The sequence below is a fragment of the Lepidothrix coronata genome, unplaced genomic scaffold (assembly GCF_001604755.1).
Source record: "Lepidothrix coronata isolate B3197 unplaced genomic scaffold, Lepidothrix_coronata-1.0 Scaffold85, whole genome shotgun sequence".
NCBI lineage: Eukaryota > Metazoa > Chordata > Aves > Passeriformes > Pipridae > Lepidothrix > Lepidothrix coronata.
The window spans coordinates 3,023,590-3,048,002 of NW_016690265.1; the positions used below are offsets into that span (position 1 = coordinate 3,023,590).

The 24,413-nt window shown below is 39.6% G+C and overlaps 1 protein-coding gene and 1 long non-coding RNA gene across 5 annotated transcripts in view; one reads left to right on the top strand and one right to left on the bottom strand.

Annotated features, from left to right (window-relative positions):
- Positions 1-21,071, top strand: part of CFAP99 (cilia and flagella associated protein 99) — a 55,133-nt gene extending 34,062 nt beyond the window's left edge. For 3 of the 4 annotated variants that reach the window (XM_017820736.1, XM_017820734.1, XM_017820735.1), the window contains exons 11-17: positions 2,561-2,649; positions 4,894-5,098; positions 6,829-6,970; positions 8,129-8,280; positions 13,341-13,546; positions 19,978-20,140; positions 20,746-21,070. In XM_017820736.1, the coding sequence (XP_017676225.1) occupies positions 2,561-2,649; positions 4,894-5,098; positions 6,829-6,970; positions 8,129-8,280; positions 13,341-13,546; positions 19,978-20,140; positions 20,746-20,913 (1,125 nt within the window). In that variant the 3' untranslated portion in view covers positions 20,914-21,070. Of the gene's footprint in view, positions 1-2,560; positions 2,650-4,893; positions 5,099-6,828; positions 6,971-8,128; positions 8,281-13,340; positions 13,547-19,977; positions 20,141-20,745 lie in introns of all 4 variants that reach the window. The other variant, XM_017820737.1, reaches the window with a different exon arrangement.
- LOC108500149 lies at positions 19,498-24,411 on the bottom strand. Its single transcript, XR_001875769.1, has 3 exons — positions 24,291-24,411; positions 20,599-20,775; positions 19,498-20,044 (listed from the first exon to the last, which is right to left on the bottom strand). It is a non-coding gene; the product is annotated as an uncharacterized LOC108500149 (long non-coding RNA).
- Between the last annotated feature and the right edge of the window lie 2 nt (positions 24,412-24,413).

Below are 24,413 nucleotides of genomic sequence, written 5' to 3' on the forward strand. Positions count from 1 at the left end.
GTAAGATCTCAGTTCCTTCTGCACAAAACAGAGGCAACACCACCCCCCCCCCAAAACCAGGAAACATTTACATAGTTAACCCAAACACACATGACCTGTAATTATGTGGGCTCAGTTCAAAACTCTGTATATTCCACTCCCTTTTCTGATAATATAAAACCTTAGTGTGGACTACTGAGAGTCAAACCATCTGCCCAAATTGCATAACAAAAAATATGGATCTGGCATCCTCTGGCATTGATCAGGGCCACTTCTAAAACCTGCTAGTGTCTCCTCTAGAAGCATAATCAGTTTTATCTTGTCTGAACACATTTGCCTTAAAGGTTGGTTAGGTGATATTCAAGATGCTGCTGTAACTTTCAAGCAGAGATAGGCATATAGTTATTGACTTCTAAAATACTTTCTATTCCTGTTGCCTCCTGCCTGTGCAACTCTGTGAGTAGACAAATCCCAAGAGGAAAGTTTATCCAAGATATACAAATAAGATTATAACCTATCCTCAAATTAATGAAATTATATAATGTTTTAACCAACTAGTATTTTCCTTTCCTCTTTTTAGAACACCCACACTATATTAAATATAATTTTTTTCATTTCAGGCACATTTATTATGTGCAGCAGCAATTATTTCTCTTGCTCTCCTAAAGTATCCATTCATCCTTTTCAGTGGGAGAATGAGACGGTACAAATGCATCATCACTCTGTCTCAGTCTGCCTCTTGCTCATATCAGGCCTTGCTCTTTACATATTTATTGGTTTTGGTGAGCTATGGCGTGTTCATTAAGTGGCAATAGTGAAAACAATTTTTTTTTTACAAGACCTAGAGTGTTCTGCGATTTTCCCAATTATTTCCATTTTCTCATCTTAAAAAAAAGAAACATATCTCATGACAGGAAGAGAATGAGTAAAATTCAGAACTTCTCTGATACTGTATGACATAGAAGAATCTATTCAGTTATTTTACTCATGTCTGCCTCCATATATCTTGGGAGTCCTAGATATTTTTTACTGTATTGCCATATTTCTGTTTCATTGTTATACAGTCATATTTCTGGTCAATAAACTGCAAAACTGAAGCTAAAGGTATTTCCATAATCACTCTTAGTTCAGTTCTCTATCCAAATTACAGTTGGTAAATACCAACCATGAAATCTGTATACATAGATAATTGCCAAAAATATGAAAACTTCTACATGTGTCAGAGAAAATGCCTAAGTTTACATTTTTTACACAGTAGAGTACCTAAAATACAGTCTGGCAAGTGACTGTTCATATAATGCAGAAACTGAGATGTGTTGAGAAGCAGACCAAAAGGTAGAACATCATTAGGCATTAAGAAGAGTAAGTATAGTGGGTCAAACAAAAGAAATAAAATACATTAGTTTTAGTATTTTCCTACATTCTTCAAGCTATCACAATTTTGTCAAGAAACAGACAGGTATTTAACTTTTGTGCATTAAAATATGCCATCTATGTAAAAACATCTTAATTCTACTTAGTGGATTTCTGATGGGAATGTGTTTTCTATCCTCAACCTACCTAATTAATAGAAATTATGAAACATGCTTTTTTCCAGTTAGCTCATGTATTTCAGGAAACTGCAGTGCATATTTGTGCATACAATATTTGCAGTATGTATCTTGAGTGATTCTGTGCATCTGTTTCTCAGCCACTCATTAAGTTCTTAATTTGGAATTTAAGTACATGTTTTAATTCTGAACACAGAACTTGTCTGGATTTAAGTCTAATGTGTTGTGATTAAGCTTTGTTTTCTGCAGGAATGATCCCAGTTTTTACCCCAGCAGCAGTGCTTTGCCCTGGTTCAGGTCAGGTCTCTTACATGTGTATGTGAAGGTGATCCATTTTTTCTGAATAGCCTACTTGTGCAGGGAACAATTGTAGCTGGCAGAGAAGTTGTTCCCTTCCTCCCTCAGTATTTAGAGGTTGTCTGGTAGTCAATAAGGCAATACTTTGAAGAACTACAAAGCAGCCACAGGGTCTAGTCCAAGTTACACCATGAGGCCTGAAAGTCACTGAGACCTGTACTTTACTTCTTCTATCTAGAAAATGGATATGGCAATGGGTGATGCCAGTTGTCTTGGAAATACAAGTTATAATAGTGATTATTTATGAATTGCCTCTGAGACCTTCCTATGAAAGATGCTGCTTATGTTTTACTTGAATGGTTTTGGTTAACTGACTGTCTTTCAGAGAAGCGGTTTATTGTCTTTGTCCAAAACAGATGGAATCCCTTCGCACTGTGTATGTGAGCACTGGAAGATATGAAGGGAAGTGAAGACATTCTATGGGATTTGACATGGTCCAGGAGTGATTACAAATTTATAATCCACTTGGGGGACTTTGCTGATTTCTTAAGCAGCTTGAGTGGTTTATGAACAGCATGCAATTTCATTGTGAATGTCAGATTAATGCTAGATGAATGCTTTAAGCAAAATTTATGCTGTCTTGGGTCAATTTATTTAACCCACTGAAATGTTTTTATACTCTGTTTTATGGTTTACATTACTAACAACAGTATATGCATTCCCTTTCCTGACAGATTGACAATATACCCATTAAACTAAACACTGCAGCTATTTTGAGGGAGGGTGCCCTCTATCAGAGGAAAATGGAAGACGAGCTCAAGAGGTATGACCACTCTCCTTCTAGAATGACTTTTCACATCTCTGGATGTGGGATAATTAACCACATTCAAAATAATTAAGTAAATTACAGGTAAACTAAACTAATGGATCTGTTGTAAGCATTAGGAAGCTACTTTGTAAAGATGGTTCACAAATAAAGAGAGAATTGGGTTTAAAAAAAGTCTACATTAAAGTAATTGTTTTTCTGTAGATGCTGTACAGTGTGACTGTGTTCTGATTCAGCACTCTGGTTAGAGTCCACTTGCAAAGTCCAACAGGGATCACTTTTATGTTTATTCTGATTCTCTAGAATAAATAATGACCCAAATACACATCTATTTCTGTGTCCTTCATAAAGGTGCATCTGTAATAAGCCAAATAATTTCATATATCTCCATTTTCTTCAATGATTGTGGTCAACTACATGCCAAGTTTGATACTTGAACTTGTTCAAATGTATGTAAAAATACCGGTCCATTGCTATCACAGTAAGATATGGTGAGCAAAGAATGTGCTGCTCCTTGAGGCAAGATCAGCCAGGAGCTGAGGGTGACAGCAAGACATTGTAGGGACAATGTCCTCACTGACAGCAGCTCAGTTCCATGTTACCCTGGCAAGGCAGTGGAGCAGGTCCAGTGACAGCCAGCAGGGTCAGCCGAGGGCCCAGGGATTGCAGGATGAGTCCAAAGTGATGAGTCAGGACCGAGGTCCAGCCAGGAAGCCAAGTCAACAAGGCAGAGTCAACAAGGTCCTAGGCTGGGTGCAGGCATACCTGCAGCATAGCTTAGGCAAGGCTTTTAACACTGGCTTAAATGTGTCTCCTGGGATGAAACTCTCCACACACACCAGGACTTTTCACAGCTCTCCCTCCCACAGTTCTTTTCACTCAGCCCAGTCCCGTGTCACACGGTCACACTGCAACAGAGCTGTCTTTGAATACAAGCACTAAATCCTGGGCAGTGGTGGTGGGGTGGGAATAAGAGGTTGCAGGTCCTTTTGGTGCACTTAGGGCTCTAAGGAATCCTGACATAAGGATTCCTCTGACATAAGGAATCATTATTCAGCAGGATAGGTTTTCACAGGATGTTTACAAGGGAAAGGGTGACTCCTGGATGGCCACTACAGATTGTATTCTGTAACTAGAATTACAGAACATTTTCACTAAAAATTTTAAGAAAGATTAAACCTCTATCATGTCATCTTGATTTAGTATTACTTCTAAACCACCTGACTTAGCAGGTTAAGTACTAAATATTGTTAGCATTTTAAGTCCTGGAATGACTGTGTAAGGTTGGACTTGGTCTTTCAACCTTTCAGGTTTTAGTAGATGCATCAGGATTCTAGCAGTAAGATACTATACATCACTCAGGTTCTGTTATCAGCTAGGTATGTGCATTGAGGCTCTTCTGTATTACATATGATACTGTTCACTCTAGATGGCAGAATCTGTTCAACTCAGCAAGGAATAGATTTTCCCTGTAACTATTTTACATTAATAAGTTTAATCTTCAGCTGCATTTAACACACAACAGATACATATAGATATGTATATATATACACACATATATATGCATTGGGGAGCAGCAGTTAAGATGCAATTCACTGCATGTTTGTGTCTCTGCCCTAGTTATTGGCTCATTCCCTCCTCTGCTCCAGGACTTTGATGGGCCTGCCCCAGGGCTTTGCTATGCTTTTCTCTCTCAGCTGAGCACAAAAATAAGAATGTGACTTTGCTTAATAGCTGAATACTTCTTTGCCTTGTTACAGCAATATTAATTGACAGAATGCAAAACAGAAACAGAATTAAGCAGAAGTTTTTAGTTCTCTGTGTTAAAGTTGCCAAGAAGATTGCCAAAGAGAAAAGTTATTTGTTATTTCTACCTGTAAGGAAAGCAATCCTCTGAGAAAATGTTCATACCTTCAGCCTGATTCTCTCTGTTCCTTATGAGAATCCATATGTAGCTAAAGTTTGCCCTCTCTTGGGGCTTTCTTTTACCGAAAACTTTCAGGTCTGTGCCCTCATGCACTTTCTTCCAGTCTGGCTTTCTCAGGCTTTCCTCATAGTAGGAACACCTCTTAGACTGGAATTAAAATATATCTGCCAAATGACTTTGCAATGACCAACTTTTTTCTCAGCAGAGATCAACCCCTTCCTATCACAAAAAACTACTGGAAATGTTTTATGAACCACGGAAGGGCCGCAGAGCCAGATCCTTAGAATGGCATCCTCTTCTTTTCTCTCTTGTAGAATTGAAAATTTGGAACAAGGGTTTGGAGACCCATCTGAATTCTTGGAATGGCAAAAACAGATGCGTGGAAAAGATTTGGAAGAACAGCTGGCTGAAATAGAGTGTAGGAGGCTTCAAGGGAAACTCAGTCATGAAGAGGCAGTCCTAGCCCATCAGAATGTAATTCAAGAAAACAAGAAGAAAGCTGATCTGTTGAGGGAAGAGGTAATGCATACAGAGATGCTCAAATTTTGCTTACTTTCAATCAGTGTAAAACACACCACAGATAAGACCTCCTATAAGAAGGTGTAAAAATTCTATGCAGCATCTTTACTCACTTAAGTCTGCAAACAAAGGAAAAATAGTGCTATAACTTCCAGATGCAGCAGTGCTTGTACATTTAAGTACTTGTACAAGTGATTGATTTGATTGATAACACTTAAGAAGTAAATTGAACAAAAGCAGAAGGTTAAAGCATGCTCCCCTATATTCACATCATTATGGAAATCCCTTTCGGACAGATACTGAGATACAAAGCACCATTTGCAATGAAATCGATAAAATATAGGACTAATTTCTTTATCTTGTTAAAATGAGAGCCACAAATATGAAAGAATTTGTTTTCTTCAACTGTTATAATTCAATTGACTTCATATTATCTGACATGCCTAGGTCTCTCTTAAGGGAAAACTCAGGCAGAGAACCCTCTTTGGATCCACCTATATGGAAAACCGAGTATTTTTGCCAAGAAACAGTTTCACACAGTTTTTGATCTGGCAAATCAGTTTCCCAAAAACATTCCTAGATCTTTTCATTATTTTCCCAAATTTGCCTTACATTTTCTATAAACTAAACAGGTGATCAATAATCAACATATACTATAGATTTTAAAAACTTTTCATAGCCACTGTCACAGGCTTTTCTATTAGTCCAGTATGTTGCTATGCCCTGTAGGCCAGTAATTGTTTCTTGACCATCTCTCACAGATGTCTCTCTTCAGTGTCTCAGCAATGTAAGATGGGACAGCAAATGTACAAAATTTTGATAAAGACCCTGCTGCAAAAGGGAAACTTGCTTAATGAACTCCTTTTCTGTCCTGTAAAATCTTTCAATCTTTTTTTGGCATTGAGTCTTCATGTTTGTTTAGACAGACTGTAGCAAGGATTTACAGTGAACCCTACCATGTACAACTGATCATAGTGTGATCACTCACACTCATTCCAAAATTATTGCAATTGTTATGTTCAGCGTAATTTCAGAGCATATGTGTTTTATTTGTTAACAGAAATGCCTCAATATGAATAGATTTGGGGATGTGCAAATAAGACTTGCTCTAAGCTGACCAATTCCAGGTAATATTTGCCTGTCAACAGATGCCAGCAGGGTATTTCATCCACATGCAGATCTCCAGACACACTGGGCACCAACAGCTGTTGTTGCTGACCTTCCTCCTCCCTTTAAAACTCTGGTATTACATCTAAAACAGAAAGAACAGGAAGGAATCTAATCTGGGAAAATCCATTTTCCTGCTTCTTGTTCCTTTCCTCTGATAAAGAAAGGAACATGGTAGCCACAAGTGGGCTGTGTTACAGAGCTATGGCTTAGGCCCAAGAAGATCCTGTTATGTTGGCACATAAACAGCTATATATTAGATTACCACACCTCTGGCTATCTCACAACCAGATCTAGAAATCGCTCTTTTTGTCTGCTTTTAGAAACATGTAGGAGGGAATCATGGAAAATAGCAGCACAAATGTCATGGAGGGCAGTTGTGAGTAAATAAAACAAAGAAGGGAACTTAAATGTCTCTTTCTTATCCCCAGCCAATGTCCTTTGCTACTTTTGTGGATGATGTAATAGTTTGAATCCAATTGTCCTTGCCCCATTTCAATGATTTGAGGCACTCGGGTCACCAGCCATCAGGAGTTGTGTTCACCTCTTTGTTTGCAATTTAGAAAGCAGAGCTGATGCACCAGCATGCAGAGAAACGTCTACAGGAACAGAAAGAAATGAAAGAGCTGGCGGAGCAGGTCATGGAAGGACACAAGAATGTAAAGCAAGTAAAAACAAAGCTCCAGGAATACAAACAGCAGATAGGTATTTATATATTGCCAGAAAAATGAGAGATGGTGCTAAATGTCCCCAAATTACTTCATCTTTCTTTTAGTGGGCCAATTACAATTTTTACAGAGGGGAAAGTAAAACTGAGGGAAAGATCCAGGCTGTACATTCCCATGAATGTATGAATATGAATTCTGGGAATAAGCTGGATAGATCAGAAATTCTAAGCTACTGATCATGGGACTTAGTCTTTGTTTAAATGGGAGAAATAAAGCACTAATGTTCTGCAACCAATTTTCCTTCCATCTAAAAGTAACACGTGATTGACTCTACTTTTTGTCAAGTCATGAAGCTCAGATTCTTGTGATTGATATCATTTTTGCCTGGCAACTGCTGTGAAAGAATCATGGCTCAAGATTATTGTCTTCTCCAGAGAAGGCCATCCAGAGAAGAAGACTAGCTATTTAAAGAAAAGCCATCTTCTAGAAGGACAGTATCACAAGGGAGAAGGATGTAACACCTCCAAGATAGACCAGTGGTTGTGATGAAGGGAAATAATGTTACTCATCCTCCATTATCCTTAAAGAAAATTCTTCAGTTAATGCATTAGCTAATAAAGCCCAGGCTGTTTCACTGACATGGTTGTACATATTTCAATGCAATGTCATGTTTAACATCTACTGTATGAACAGACTGCCTCTAGTTGGGCATATCTTGGTGAGGAGAATTTTCTCTGCTTTTGTATCTCCATACTTATATCCGTAAGGGTTGAAGCAGAAGAGAGTGTTAGCCACTCCAAAATGGACTAGCAGAGCCCACCAGCCTTTGCAATTCAGTGATTTCTAGGATATACATAGCCTGAAAAACTGTGAATATTTTCTATTGTATAATATCCTTTGATTAAATAATGAAATAGTATGCACAGATGAGAACAGAAACTACAAAGCAGTAATTCAAAGTGCCTGTGTATGTATACAGTACATTTATGAACTGAATAGAAGGATAGATAGTGGAGGTGGGAAGTACTCATTTGTTTCTCTAATGATTCCTCCCACCAATGCCAGACTGTTCCCTCAAGTACCTTCAGATCAGTATTATTATCATTATTCACAAATGCATATGAATTTTCCTCCAGATGGAATACTTGTTAAAATAGGAAGATCTAGCTAACAGAGATTAATTCTTATCTTTCAGCTCAACAAGTTTCTGAAGAAAGTGGAGAACTTCTTCGGCAAGCTTTAAAAGAAGAGGAGGAGAAGGCTAAGAAAAGATATGAACTAATTCAACAAATACGAGCTCTTGAGTCTATACCTGGCATCAGACACAAGTTTGTTGACTTAACAGAGGTAAACTCAGAAAGCAGAACTACTGTTTTTACATAAATGTGTTCTGTATATGTTTCACACATTAAGAGGAATCGTGTATTGCATGCAGATATATCACAGTCTGGGTGCATTAAGTACAAAGTGACCCCGTAACACAAAGGTTAGATTTGAAATGGAACTTTCCCAAAGTTATAAACCAAAATATTTTATCAAGAGCAATATTCTGATGGTAAGTGAAAACTTAGTTCCTTTGAACATTCTTTGAATTTTGCCAATAGAATCTGGGTTTCCCGATATCTTCCAAAAAGAAACTAGCAAGTGATTACAAGATGTTCTATCCATATTAACAGATTCAAAGATTTGTCAGTCCTGGGTAAAAACTGAATGAACGCAAACGTTGGACTGAGGTATAGCTGTTCATATTGCAGTGGTGATAGCCATGGTAATTAGCAAAATAAATTTCCTTTGCTTTTAAAACTGTCAGCATTCAGGTATGTGAAAGAGATGATCAAGAGAACCCAAAACCTTCTGAGCTGTTACGTATGTACTGTGCAAATGACTTGTGTGAGTGTGTTTAAGTCTACAGGAACTGTATCTCAAACTTCTGTTGATGCACAACAACTGATATGCCTGATTGGGCTTTGTAATGCCCAGACTTAGGCAACATCCAGAAATCTGTTAACTTACCACTAAATCAGAACTAGATTAGCTGAAAATACTTTTCCATTTTTCTTATCTACACTGAAAGAAGAATAACATAGAATAATGTTAAATGACACTAGCAATTTTAAATCACAGAATCCTTTTGTTTTGGTGGTTTTTTCCTTTCTTTCATGAGTACTCAAATGAAGAACACAAAAAACATCCATGGCTAGTCTGCAGAAATCATACAGAAGGAACAGGTCTTCCTTCCATGGGGCTGTGGTGATGCTTTGGTTTTATCTCCTGCTCCTCTGAATAGAACTGAGCCACTAATCGATTCCAAAGCTACCTGTCTTTGCAACTACCAAATAAATCCCTCATCTCATTTACCAAATTTTAGAATGCATTTAATGTCAAATGTGAAAGAAGTGAACAAGAACGAAATCAGCTCCCCAGACGTCCCATCCTCCGTTACTCTCCTTAGTTGCCTCTATGGCTTCTCCACTTCTTTTCCAGCCAAAAAAGGCAATTCTCTTTTTTCGAAAAGTGAGGAGTACGAAGAATTATTGTACACCACAGATATGGTAAATGCCAAAAGGTAGATTTGTACACTCTGTCAACCCTAAACAGATCCTTTAGTATGGTCTCACTGCACATTTGTTACCCTGATGACTCAGTCACAAAGTGTTGGCTGCAAAGACATAATGGTTTGATATAGTCAGATGTGGAAATGTCATTACTTTTTCTATCACAACTGTAAAATGGTGCAGGGTCTCATTCAGGAAAATGATAGTGACTGGAATGTCAGTACTTTCTTATTTTTGAACCTAGTTCATGTCATTGCATCTTACAGTGGCTGTTGACTCCTCACGTAGAGCTTCCACTGAAATACTGTTTGTTTCCAAGTACAGAATATGGCTTTAAAGACATTTTCCCCTCTAGTTCATCTCAAAAGACAAAGCAGAAAAACACAGCAGGTTTCAAGTCATATATGAAAAATTCATTCAAAAATCAAGTGAAGTTACCAAAATGTAAGGTTGTTGAAAATAGAGTGGCCACACAGTAGGTCAAATCGAAAGTACAATGGAATGGACTTGAATGATATGGATATGTTAGATGGATAAGGAATTGGCTGGTTGGCCACATCCAGAGTTACAGTCAATGGTTTATTGAAAACCAGGAAGGAGTGGTGTCCCTCAAGGGTCCATACTGGGATCAATGCTATTTAGTATCTTCCCTAATGACATAGATAGTGGGATTAAGTGCACCCTCAGCAAGTTTTCAGATGACACCAAGTTGGGTGGTGCAGTTGATACAGTTGAAGAGAGAGATATTGAAAGGCTGGAGGAGCAGGCCTATGTGAACCTCATGCAGGCCAACAAGGCCAAGTGCAACAAGGTGCTGCACGTGGGTCAGGGCAACCCCTGTTTGCCTGTATCAAACGGGCTGGGGGATGAATTGCTTGAGATAGCCCTGTGAAGAAGGTCTTGGGGGCATTGGTAGGTGAAAAATTCAGTATGAGCTGTCAATGTGCACTTGCAGCCCAGAAAGCCAATCATATCCTGGGCTGCATCCAAAGCAGTGAGAGCAGCAGGTCGAGGGAGGGGATTCTGCCCCTCTCTCCACTCTTGTGAGACTCCACCCCGAGTTCTGTGTCCATCTCTGCAGTCCTCACTATAAGAACGATGTGGACCTGTTAGAGTGGATCCAGAGGAAGAATGCAAAAATGATCAGAGAGCTGGAGTACCTCTGCTGTGGAGAAGGGCTGGAGAGTTGGGGTTGTTCAGCCTGAAGGAGAGAAGGCTCTGGGGAGACCACACTGCAGCCTTGCAGTGTATAAAAGCACTTCAAAGAAAGATGTTTTACCAAGGCCTGTAGTGACAGGACAGGAGGAAATTGTTTGAAACTGTAAGCCTTACACTGGGCATAAGGAACAAATTTTTTAAAAAGAATATGGTGAACCACTGGCACAGGTTGCTCATAGAAGTTCCAACTTAAATCACTCTATGATTCTATATCACAACTCCACAGTTCCCTTATACCAACTATTACAATAGCACTCTAGTGAATTAGCACACTTTTGGTGATAGCTTGCCCTGTTTTTCTTTCTTTCTACTAAAGGTGTTTTTTTTGGCTTGGTGAAATTAAGTATTTGTTCATAAAATTCTCACTCCTTCTCATAATTTTTAAAGTACCAGTTCTTCCCTTGATGGCACTTAAGTTGCTTGAACACCAGCAGTATCTACTGCAGGAGTATAGAACTTTTCTTATTTTAGGAACCATTTCACCAACTTCACTGAGTATTTTTGAAATGCAGACATTCAAAATATTCAGCTTCTACCTGTAGGAAAATCTCTTTCCTTGACATTTTTGGCTTCTGCTTGTCATGCTCAAACATTACCACTTACATATAAGCCCTGTTGCGAAATGTTTCCCTTTCACTTCCTGTGGATACAACTTGATGGTCATGGAGGCAAAGTATTAGGGCACTTGCTATTTGCAAATTCACTCTGAAGTGAAATCTGAGAAGGAGATCACAGAATCACAGAATCATGAAGGTTGGAAGAGACTTTCAAGATAATCCAGTACAACCACCACCCCAGCACCATCATTATCAGCCCTAAACCATATCCCCAAGTGCCACATCCAGAGGTCTCTTGAACACTTTCAGAGGCAGTGACTCCACCACCTCCCTGGGCAACTTATTCCAATGCCTAACCACTCTTTCAGTGAAAAAAGTTTTTCTGATATCTAATCTGAACCTCCTCTGACACAAAGCCATTTCTTCTCATCCTTTCACTTGAGACATGGCAGAAGAAGCCAACCCTCACCTCACTATAACCTCTTGTCAGGAAGTTGTAGATGACAATAAGGTCCCCCCTGAGCCTCCTTTTCTCCAGGCTGAGCCCCGCCAGCTCTCTCAGTCGCTCTTCATCAGACTTGTGCTCCAGACCCTTCCCCAGCTCTGCTGCCCTTCTCTGGACTCACTCCAGCACCTCAATGTCCTCTTTGAAATGAGAGGCCCAGAATTGGACACAGTACTCGAGGTGTGGCCTCACCAGTGCCCAGCACAGGGGGACAATCGCTGCCCTGGTCCCGCTGGCCACACTATTCCTGATACAGGCCAGGATGCCATTGGCCTTCTTGGCCACCTGGACACACACACTGGCTCATGTTCACCCACTGTTGGACCCCAGGTCCTTTTCCTCCAGGCAGCTTTCCAGCCACTCTGCCCCCAGCCTGCAGCACTGCAGGGGGTTGTTGTGACCGAAGTCCAGGACCCAAGGCTTTGCCTTGTTGAACCTCAGACCACTGATCCAGCTGGTCTAGATTCCTCTGCAGAACCTTCCTGCCCCCCAGCAGATCAACACTCCCACCCCACTTGGTGTCAGGAAGGACATTGAGGTGCTGGAGCAGGTCAGAGAAGAGTAACAAGGCTGGTGAAGGGACTCGAGCACAAGTCCTATGAGGAGAGGCTGAGGGAGCTGGGGTTGTTCAGCCTGGAGAGGAGGAGGCTCAGGGGAGACCTCATCACTCTCTACAACTCCCTGAAAGGAGGTTGTAGCCAGGTGGGGGTTGGTCTCTTCTCCCAGGCAACTATCAGCAAGACAAGAGGGCATGGTCTTAAGCTGTGCCAGGGGATGTTTAGGTTAGATATTAGGAAGAAATTCTTTACAGAAAGGGTAATCAAGCATTGGAATGGGCTGCCCAGGGAAGTGGTGGATTCTCCATCCCTGGAGGTTTTTAAGATGAGACTGGATGTGGCACTTAGTGCCATGGTCTAGTAACCACAGAGGTAGTGGATCAAGGGTTGGACTTGATCTCAGGGGTCCCTTCCAACCCAGCTGATTCTATGATACTGTGATTCTATCTGCAAACTGACTGAGGATGCACTTGATCACCTTGTCCAGATCATCAATAAAGATGTTAAACAGGACCAGCCCCAATACTGAGCCCCGAGGAACACCACTCGTGACCAGCCACCAATTGGATTTATTTCCATTCACCACCAATGATAAATTATAAATGACCATTTATCATTTCATTTACCTGTGGTGGTACCTATTTTTTAGTTTAAAGTCTGTTCTGGTTTTATACATTAAAAAAGAAAAGTAGTTTTGCACATTTATAAACTTTGAAAGTGTAATTAAAACTAAAAGTCAAGTAGAATTTTTTTTGGAGAGCAAATGTATTTATGATTAATCTTCTGTATCTTTCAATGCTTTTTCTTTAAATATTTTATGATCACACATACGAGAGATAAGCTCTACATTTTAAAAACAGCTTTTAAATACCAGTAACTTTAGGGCCATCCCTATATTTCTGGACGTCAGAAATTCAGCATGCATTGGAACACAATCAAAATGTTCTGGCTTTACTCATTTACTCTCCCCTTGGTATTTACAGTGTTATTTAAACGTATATTTCGTGTTCTATAGACTGGTGGCCATGGTTTATTTTGTGAAATGTCAATAGTGGAACTACGTGAACGCCTCGCTCTACTCAAAGAAGCACAGAAGGCAGCAGAGGAAGAGAAGAGAGACCAGATAATTCATGAAAAACAAGCTAAGGAACAACTTATTCTAGAAAAACTGGACCAGATTTCCCAATTCAGAGCAGAACTTGGACGAGCAGCTGCTTTAAAGTCAGTATAAAACAGCATGTGACATTTAAGACATTGCGACTTTGTTAATATTTTGCCAGCCCCTTGAGGAGAAGAACAAGTAGAGAGCAAAATACTGCCCTTTTGTAAATCAGTGTGACTTTTGTCGAGGATTACACTGGGGACAGGATTTCCTTTTTATTCTTGAAAATAATTTGCATCAGATTTAACAAATCTTTTTCATCATTTATGGTTGAAGACACTCCATAGGCTAGTGTTGACAGTATTGCCCCAGGATTCAGAGCCAATAATATATATTTAGAAAGAAGTTTTGCCTTTCTTCTGTTCCTTTTCAGCTAATCAGAACTAATTTGATGTTATTAGAATCATTCTAGCTTGCCACTTAAAGTGGTTTCTTGTTTTCATCTAAACCAATATTAATGCTGTAGCTTTCTTCCTTGAATATCATCTGTAATGTGAAAAGGCAGGCCTTATTCTAGAAGTTAAAAATACTTTAGGAAGAATATTTTCTGATAGCAATAATAAGTTATAAATTAAATATGGCAGTAGATCAAAGAGGAAATTCTTTGCTTACAGGCTCTCTGATAAAATTCTGCATTTATTATTCATATTTATTATTAATTATTATATTTATTATTCGTTGTCATCAAGGATCCATAACTAACATAGATGCCTCACATATGCAGAAGACAGGTCCCTTCCACAAAGGGTTTAAAATCTAAGTTAAAGCTATTTACAAATAAAGCTGAGCCTGTGTAAAAGAATCAAATGTGGCACACATCTTACACCATTTTTACTGCATCTGGAATATTTGCCACTGTTTTCTTGCAAGTTGTCTTTCACCTTTTCCCTTTTGTGGCTTTGAGAGGTTAGTCCTTATCTTGCTATATGTATTTTGCAAACTGATTTCAGGCTGACATTCTGAAGACATATTTTATCAGGCTACAAATATACGTCTTTAGAAATGTCTTAGATTCATGTTTATGGCCAAAGGTGGCTTCTTAGAGTTCAGTTCATGTTATTGATTAATCATCCAGTTCTAAATCTCAATTACAGAAGGCAGTACTGATGTATTCCTTTAACTAGTTTACACTAGTCTTAGCTCTAATTTGTTTTTTTTGCTGATAGTTAATCTCCAAAGACTTGGGTTTTAGTATGTTAGTACTTAAGAAGATAGTTTAATGAATTTAATGAATCAATAACTGGGGCTGCAGTGGATTGACTGCACAGAACAGTGACCCTCTTTTCTATGACATATATCAAGACAAGATTTTAAGACTTAAGAACTTGAAATGGAGTTGGAGCTGGAAATACACCCTCATTGCTAAGCATTCAATATTGTGAAACCCTGTGGGAGCAACTCAAGCCACTGCTTTCCAGTAGAGACACAAACTGGACATTAGGAATTTGTGTACTACGTGAAACCTGTTTCACTAGTAACTGCTTAAAGAATCATCTGTCCTGCTAGATGTGCAGTCTGTGAATTTTGTATAGCACTGGGTTCCTTTAAACTTTAAACTCTTTGGCTTAATTCAGACCTAAAGCTGTTCTGATCCTGAAATAAGCTATGTTTGAATGAGAAGCTAACTTTGATTCACTTTTTTGTCCTGTCATTTGAAATGTTTTTTAGAACAGAGCAGCATGCCAAAGATAGTAGAATCCAAATGAAGTTAAACACTAAATTTGCAAGCTTCTGGTCAGACTTATGATAAATAATACAGTAATTTTAATGTGCTCTGTTTGCTCTCCAAGTAAAGAAAATATAACGTTTCATTATAGATGTTGTAAGACATTTTCCTTTCATGGCTCCCAGGCAATCTATGTATGAAACTTGGAAGACTCTCCTATAAAAAGTATATAAAAAATGTTGTTCTTTAGGAGTGTATTTCATGCCTTTTTATCTAGAATCCAAATCTCTGGTGTTATTACAGAAATATGGCACGCTGGCCATAGCATTTACAAATGTTAGACACTGAAGCAGTTTTTATTTCTCTCTATAGAAAATACAGACTTAGTGTATTAAACCTTATTTGCAGATCTTGAATTCTGAAATATCTATCAAATCAGTGTGAGAGATTAATTGTTTGGGTTGTTTTCTTGGTACGCTGCACAGGAGATGTAAAAAGCAAATTTTTATGTTTACAGAGTTAATTCATTATAGGGATAGAATAGCAAACCTTACCAATGGTCCTCATAAGTTAGCCCTATGCATCAAAATGAAACTAGGTGTTTATGTCTTAAATTGCATTATTCTGAAGGCTACTGCTAATCAGCTAAAGTATGGCAGCTAAACTTTGCTAAAAAAAGTGCTTTAATGTCCGCTGGAGTTTAATCAGGTCCCTATCAAACAGGTTCCTTTCAATGTCATTAACAAACAGACATACATCAACACAAAAGAAGCACATTGAGCAGGCCTATAGTGAGTTATATTAACAAAACAGGAAATGGAACATGACAAATTACTGAGACATTGGCCTTTAACAGACTGCAAGCCGTGACACCCATCACAGCAGTGGCTTTGTGAGTGCTTGCAGAAACTTAACAATGAATGCAGTTCATATGCAGGACATCCCTTTAATTGCTAGAATTTCACACAGTTTGAAAATCAGCACTGCCATATGAAGTGGATGAACATTTGAGTTCTCAGATTTCAAACTTGAGCACCAGCAGATTTAAGTGTGTTTGAAAACATGCTAATTTACTGAGAAAGAGAAAGAGGACAAGCAGAAGGGAGGGTTATGGATGAACGGCTGTGATGGTCCTATCCAAGTAGAACAAACTTCCTAAAGCAGGTGTTCCCTGGAGTGTCCAGGTCTGACTTAGGGGTTCAAAAGCTTTCTGGATGAGGACTGGAGAACGGAGGCCCATCCTTCAAAACTCATAAGGCACTCTGGCAGCACAACCCTGAGGTACAGCACAGAACTGAGGGAAGGGGCAAACAGCACATGGAGGGGGAAAAAAATAGTGCTATGCTATGGCTGTATGTGGTTGTTCCTTCAGATCTTCAAAAATATAGCCTAGAATAATGAAAAAAAGCTGAATAATTAACAACATAAGGGACTTTGGTTTGGTACTTCACAATATTCGTGATTTCATTGATTTCACAAATTTAAGAAATACTTCATAAAAGAGTCCTGTGTATGTTTGCAGTAAGGAAGTAAGATTTAGTTTCTCATTTCCTACGCTGGTAATGAGTTCTTCACTAGCATTCAAACAGAAGGAGGAGATTTATCAGCAATGATGGATCAGAAATATAAGATGTGAAGAGAGACTTTTAAAAAAGCAAAGCCAGGCTCTTCTCAGTGGTGACCATTGAAAGGACAAGAGGAACATCAGGAAACACTTTTTACTGTGAGGGTGACCAAGCACTGGCACAAGTTGTACAGAGAGGTTGTGGAGTCTCCATCCTTGGAGACATTCAAAAGCCATCTGGACACATTCCTGTGCAACCAGCTCGAGGTGGCTCTGCTTGAGCAGGTTGGACAAGATGACCCCCAGAGGTGCTTTCCAACCTCAGCCATCCTGTGATTCAGTGAATGAACTTTGATTTTACACCCTCATAATCTTTATTTCAAATGAGGAAAACATTGTTATGAATAAAAAATCACTTCCCCACCTAAAATTAGGTGCTTAATAAGTTGATTATTTTGGAAAGGAGTCAGATTTTGAGTGCTTAAATCCCTCACATTAATACAAAATAGTAATCAGTCTAATAGTGTAGAGTTCTTAAATTTCAAAATAATGACTGCCTTAAAAGTGAACTGTTAACAATTAGATACATTCACTTTACTTACTGCAGTAACTAAGAATTATATGATGCAGGACAGAAAAAGGCAAGGAGGGAAGTACAGGGAGACTGAAAGTATGAGGAAACAAAAAAAATGTTTATTGCACTATAAGGAAATCCTGGTTTGGGTTTTTTTAACAAAATGTGTTTATTGCACAAGACTCCATTTTGCAAGGTGAGGTTACAAATACAGTCCCAGCTGCTTAGGTTGATATTCTGGTCCCTAGAGTGGTAAACTCATCATTTTTACTCTATCTCCTACAAGTATTGAGTCAGTTAAGAGCTGTCATACATCTATCTCTTTATACTTTTGATGCAAAGGTGGAGTTTGAAAATGTAAATGAAGAGCAAAATGTAGTTTCTAGGAGGAATCATCTGTGCAAATCCTCAAATTCTCCATTTTTTAAACACAGAAGATTTTTCATAAATTATCACGTAATTTTATATTGAATCTGGATAGGACTTTTCTAACTATGTACTAGCCCTTTCTGACTGGCTGTTACCATATTTCCTTCGGAAATACGTGATATGAGGTGACAGAGATCATAAGAGGTTTTTCTATCTTGAGTCGTGAAAGTTCTCAACTGACCATCACAGAAAACCAGAATTTTAAAATTTCATTTTTCATTCCTTCCCCTCTTGGAGTTTCCATTATGATATGGTGTGGCATCTGAAAATCTATGGGATTGGCAGCTTTTTGGAATAGTGTAGATGACTGGCACATGACTTCCTGTAGAAGAGGACCACATATTACTCTGGGGATAAGGAACTATTTACAATGTTAATACAGAAGCAGCTGCTGCTGCTTCATGATGTTAAACCTCTTGCTGTATTTCCTTTTATTGTATTTACAAGAATCTGGATTTGCACGTAAGGAAAGGTTTTGTTGTTTATTCCCACTGACAAGATTTAATCATCAAGTATTTACATAATACCTTACTGTATTGTTCTCCTATATCCTTTGGAATGCAATGCCTTGATACAGTGCAAGTAGAAATAAACCATGTTCTCAACTAGATTAAGTGATAGTACGTAATTTTCAGATTTACAGAATAGTGTTAAAAATTAATCTCAGTGTAGCAGAGTATATCACAGTATTAAGGAGGATAAGGAAATGTTATCCTAACCAGACAGTATGACACAAGAAGCAGAGAGGTTTGGGAAGTGTCTCAGGAAAGCAACTGGAAATGAGAAGCCAAGCTAAACTGTGTCCCTGATTTAGAGTTCAGTCACATTTTAGAATGTAACAGAGGTCATATCTCCCCTTCATCCACTCCCTGAGGATTTTGGGCCCTCTAGTCTGGAATGGCTGCTCTGAAGAAAATCTGCTGTCATGGAGAGTTTCCTGTTAGCAAAGATGATGCTAACAAGGCAGGCAAAAGCCATCTCTCCCAAGATGAAAGAAGTGTTTGGATCCCTGGAGTCTTGATACAGACACTTTTTTAAGGCAAATTGGTGGATTTAGCCTCAGAAGGAACTTTTTCCTTCTTCCCCATCTGCCAGCTTCTTGAAGAGAGTGTGTCTTATCCTGAAAACACGTGATGTAAGACCCAAGATATAAGGGTAGAGTTCAGTTGTAAAACATTTATTTCCAAGAGGCATCTTGTCTTTGAAACTAGTCCTGCCACTGGCAGAATGACAGTTACAGAATCAGCTGGACAATGCCCCAGTGCCCTCTGCTCTGGGTCATTTGGAGTCTTTATCTGGTTTCCAATAAAAGCAATTGTAATGTTGCACCACTGCACTATATAAAAAGATCTTTTATAAACTATCCCCGCCAGCTGCATCAGATCTAACCTGATTATAAGTTATATAATTATGTGCATTCTTTGGAAGATCTGACACTTCCTTTAGCTCTCAATTTGGCCAGAGAATCACAGCTGATCATGATATAATATTAGCTCTGCAATTTGATCATACTAAGCCAAATTCCAGTGCAATGTTGAATAAATGAGAAAGTTGGGTGTTAAGTGAGTCACTACGTAACATGGTGCAACCTGCATGAAGAAGTTGTGACTAAATTGTGCCAGTTGTGTGAAAGTAAGCAAAACCAGATCAAATGTAAATTCCAGAGGACAGAAAAGTGGCTACAATAGAAGGGGAGGAAAAAAGGAAGACTGTTCAAAAACCTCTCTCTTATGCCTTACTTTTATGCTGCACATGCTGCTATCAATTTATGCTCACCTAGAGCAACTAACCTTAATTAATACATCACCATCCCAGAGATTCTGTGTCTGGGCATTGGGATTACACAGAAAAGAATATCTTTCATTTGCCAAGGAATACAGTGATCAGGATGAATACTAATGACCATATAAGGAAAACTCCATAGCTTTCACAAGCAAAGTGCTGCAGTATTATCTCAGGTTCTGCACGTTTTTTTCTGAAGAATATCATGTCAAGCTTGAAGTACTTCAGATATTGTCATCATGGCATCCTGTGGGAAAAAATTATTCTATATGGTTTAGTAATGCTATGGTGTAAACAACGAGAGGCAAGTTGCAAATACCACATGCAAGTTATATGATTTACATCTGTTTTGAGTCTAGCTGGTTCCCATAAGCAAGAGCAAATTCCTTATTATCAAGGTAATATATGCTCAGATGGATTTATTCTGTGGAATGATATTATTTTGCCTTCTCATTGCTTCTTTTTGATTTTGCAGGCAAGAAGAAAAGAAAAGAAAGTCCCAGTCTGGTGAAAGGCCCATGAAAGATGAACGCATTTTAAACCTGCAGAGGAAGATTGTAGAAAAAAAAATGGAGCGTAAAAAGCAAGCAGGACTCTTAAAGATTATCCCCCAGAAAACCAGCATCATGCCAAGCAAGGTCTGGTTATTACATAAGGAGAAAGGTTCTGCAATAGACCTGCTGTTCACAGACCTTTGCTCAACTGCCAGCACTGGCAAGGGGGGCAGAGGCAGATGGTGCCATGCATGACTGGCAATAGCAACACCCTGCTTCCCGCACAGGCACAGTTTCTCCAGCCACGGCCTTGACCTCACCTTCTTGTCACACATTCTGCCACCACGGAGCAGGGCTCATCCATACTACACCTGCCTTCCCACTCTTATTATCCCATCGAGACAGCATCTTGCCCTCTCTCTAACTCTCGTCTTTCCCAGCTTCCCATCACACACACCTCATCCCAAACTGGGATTACCCCCTCTCTCACCCGAGGTATATTACAGTTCATCATTCCCATGGTTTTGTGGAGTGTTGCAGCTGTGTTTAAGTCATCTTAAACTGGGCAAGCCGCTCACGTTACCTTTCTGTTCGTCACACACCTACTTTGATGTTGACAAGTTTCCCAGTCATGTTAGAAAACAACCCGGGTTGTCAGCCAGCAGGATCAAATAGAAATTCAGTGTATCCTCTGAAGAGGAGACCACTGTATCACCCGCAGTCTGCTCATCTGTGTGTCTTTCCTGCAGGATTCTTCGCAAGGGAACCATTGGAGAGAACTGGAAGAGATTCGGGAAAGACAGTTCAAACTCCTTCAACATGGCTTCATGGCCAGAGAAGCAGCTCAGAAAAGGGCTGCCTGTGTGGCTGCAAGAATTGGAACCACAACCTATATATTGCGCTCTGATATACAGTAAAATACACTTGGAACCAATTCAGGCCTGCTGGAAATCTCCCAATGTACCTATGTACTACAAGGTTGAGTTTTATTCTTTATTTCACCTTGACAGTGTGATTAGAAAAATGTGGGTCTTACAAGCACAATAGAATAAAAATGGGTGTGTTTCTTTATAATTTTATTATTTTATATTATTTTATAATGATATAATGAATAATTACAATATAATGATTTTTTTCTGGTATAATCAAAAGCTTTAAGAAACCGAAACCATATCATCAGAGATCCTACAGCAGAATGGCAAATATCTGGGTAAGAATGTTGAGACCTGTGTTTCTGGTATTGTATAGTATGCCATGGTTTGCTACACTCATCTTCCAAAAGGATAAAAATGAGGGCAAAACCCAAGGAACATTTGTTTACAAATGCATCTTTTCAGAAGGCATAGTCAGCCCAAGGTTCTAACACGTCTTCTTACATGACAGTAACTGCGTGTAAGAGGATCACCAGTTTCAACACTGGTTTTAGAGGATGAGGGAAAATCTGTTTAGAAGGTTTAGGTGATGTGATAGCCTCCAGGAGCCAGTGTCTAGATTCAGTGACCCAGGCAGACCATCTCTCTATTTGCAGATGTAAATCTCTTCAGTATTTAAACAGTGGAAGGAGAACATAACATTGTTTGGTCTCTTTAGGGAGCTGCTTCCAGAAAAAGTCAAAATTCTGTTACTCACTTAGAAGATAATTTGCCCTCTATGACAATTGCTATACTGTGTAAAACAGCCTTTAAATCACAAGACTTATCCAGGCACAAAGCCAAGGAGGATATAAATCGGAATTAAAATCTACACAGCAGTAAGGCTATGTAATGTATTTCCATTTTAACTCAATGCCAGTTACTAAGTGTTTAATTATGGCTATTGCAAATATTTAAATTGACGGAGACTGTCACTGACATTAGAGTCAGGCAGCTGCTTCTAATGCTCTCACAACATTGCATTTCTCACTTTTTATTGCAGGAAGTCTAATGGAATTCTTTTGTTGCCATCTAGCTGTGAAGATCATTTCCACAACCCTCAAGTTGATAAAATGTGTTGTATTTTTCACTCGAAGTAAATGCTATAGTGGTCCACAGAAGCAATGCAAGTAGGGCTCATGCTCCATAACAAGAGTTAAGGAACACAGCTGAGTGAAAAGAAGGAATCATAGAAACAGAACTACAGAGAAAAGGGAACTATGACATCATGTCAAGTAAGGGATTGTAATATCTTTAAATGACAAACCCTTGGTGGCAGGGAGTTTGTCTTCCCTTGTGGTTGTTCAGCATTCTTTTGCACTGTATTCCAGAGCAACAAAGCTAAGTGGTGACTCTAACACCTTGATTTTCCAGAAGCCAGCAATTAACAGCTGACAGTCACAGTCTAGGATGTTGCATAGCCGAATAGTTCTTCTTAAACATTTTCAAGAGAATTTAAAAATGCAAGGAAAAAGCAACATTAAGCAGATAGGGAAGTCATGTGGAAATTTCAAACCCCCATCATACTGCAGGCTTCTTCCCCTGTGATTTTGGACCAAGTTTTCAAAACTTTTACTGAATTGCAATCAAGCTGATTCATAACTATTTCCTTCTCCATATTTTCCCTGCTCTCAAATGAAAGGACTGAGGAATAAAGGAATCTCAATAATCCAGCTGTGGAATTTTTACCTTCAGAAGTCACAAATAGCCCTATTGCTACTTTAGGATCTGGTGCATAAAGTCATCTTCAGATTCAATGTTTTGAGGAATATAAAAGAATGTATTTTGAAGAAAATAACAATACATTCCTATTTTTATATCTATACATCAGTTTTATATCAATGTAGGCTATTGATTTTTTCAGCAAAGGCAGTTCTTGCAACAGAATACACAGAAGAACATAAAAAATACCACCCTCCTCCTGACAAAAGCGTATAACTTGATGCTGGACACAGCAGATCCTATTCAGAACCACTCTGGCCCTGCCTTCTAGAGCACCTTCTCTAGTATTCCTGTTCTAGCAGTGTGTGGGGTACACCAAAACCTGAGGTGACCCAGTGCAGAGCCATCAAAGGCCTGGTGGGACTTGTTAGTGTTGTATTACAAAAGCAGCTGTAATGCCCTTGGAGCCAGGTGAGCTTTGGAGCCACACAGCTATACTCAGACTGCTGCCTGGTGTCTGTGGCAGGGACCAGCCAGCACCTGGTTCTTCCACTCACAGATAATTGAGCAAGCAATGCCTCTACCCTTGCTTCATGGAAACACAAGTGGATGAATAATTCATGATTCATTCATTTACACATTTGTTACACTATTTGCAGCCAAGAAGATGAGCCTAAGTGAACAAGGCTGACTCTGAAATCATCTATCAAAAAAACCCCAACAAACGACAGAGGTTTCACCTGTCTGATCATAGTGACAGACTCATTAAGCAACATTTCTAGTGCCAAAAGCTGCACATTCCAGAAATCTCTCATTCCAGTGTAAATGGTCAGACCACAGAAGCCTTCACATGCCACTATGGTGTAAGGAGGTGTAACAAAGCCCAGATGACCTGAGGAAGACCAGGGGGTTTTGCCCTGTGATAAGCACCAGGCACAGGGTGCTCACCGCTCAGGTAGCATGGTCACTGCTGGGTGGCATTTGGCTCCCTCTTCCACATCAGCCCCAGTAACATGACTGCCAGGCCAGGTAATGCAACCTGCCCTAGAGAACATGATGTTTTCTCTCAGAGAGACAGACGTTTTCTTGTTTAAATGAAACCAAAGACAGTTATGTTGGAATGGCAAGCAAAAATAATACCCAGTACAGACCTCCAGCACTTTTCGCCCAGGGAAGAAGAGAAGTCACCAGGGAAAGCTACAAACAGTCCAATTGCTGGGCACAGGGCAGTAAGAAACCAGGGAGGGACAGATGGTCCTTGCATTAAGGTAAATCAGCTGGAAAAACCCCTTTTTGATGGTGAGGTGAGTTGAAACACCTCTGCCATTGTTTATAATGAGTTACACACTGGATCTGGAGTAATTATGCCATGGGCAACAGGTAACGATCTCCCACGTTGATGGCTCTGATAAATTTTGCTCAGTGTGTTGGAAACACTCTGACAAAAAATAATTTCTTCACAGAAGGGGTGATTAGACATTGGAATGGGCTGCCCAAGATGGTGGAGGCACTATGCCTGGAGGTGTTTAAGGACAGACTGGACGAGGCACTCAGTGCCATGGTCTCATTGACAAGGTGGTGCTCGGTCACAGGCTGGACTCGATGATCTCAGAGGTCTTTTCCAACCTCATTGATTCTGTGACTGTGAAACGTTTACAGAAGACTGGGGGGGGGGAGGGGAAGGGGGATGAGGGGCACCCCAGAGATCACACACACCCTACCTCCAGGTACAACAGCACCACAGAACACAGCAAAAGCGCGGTCAGGGCCGAACTAACACGGGGACTGAGGAGAGCTTTCGAGGGACAGCGACAAGGGACAGCGGGCCCCGACAGCCCCGCACA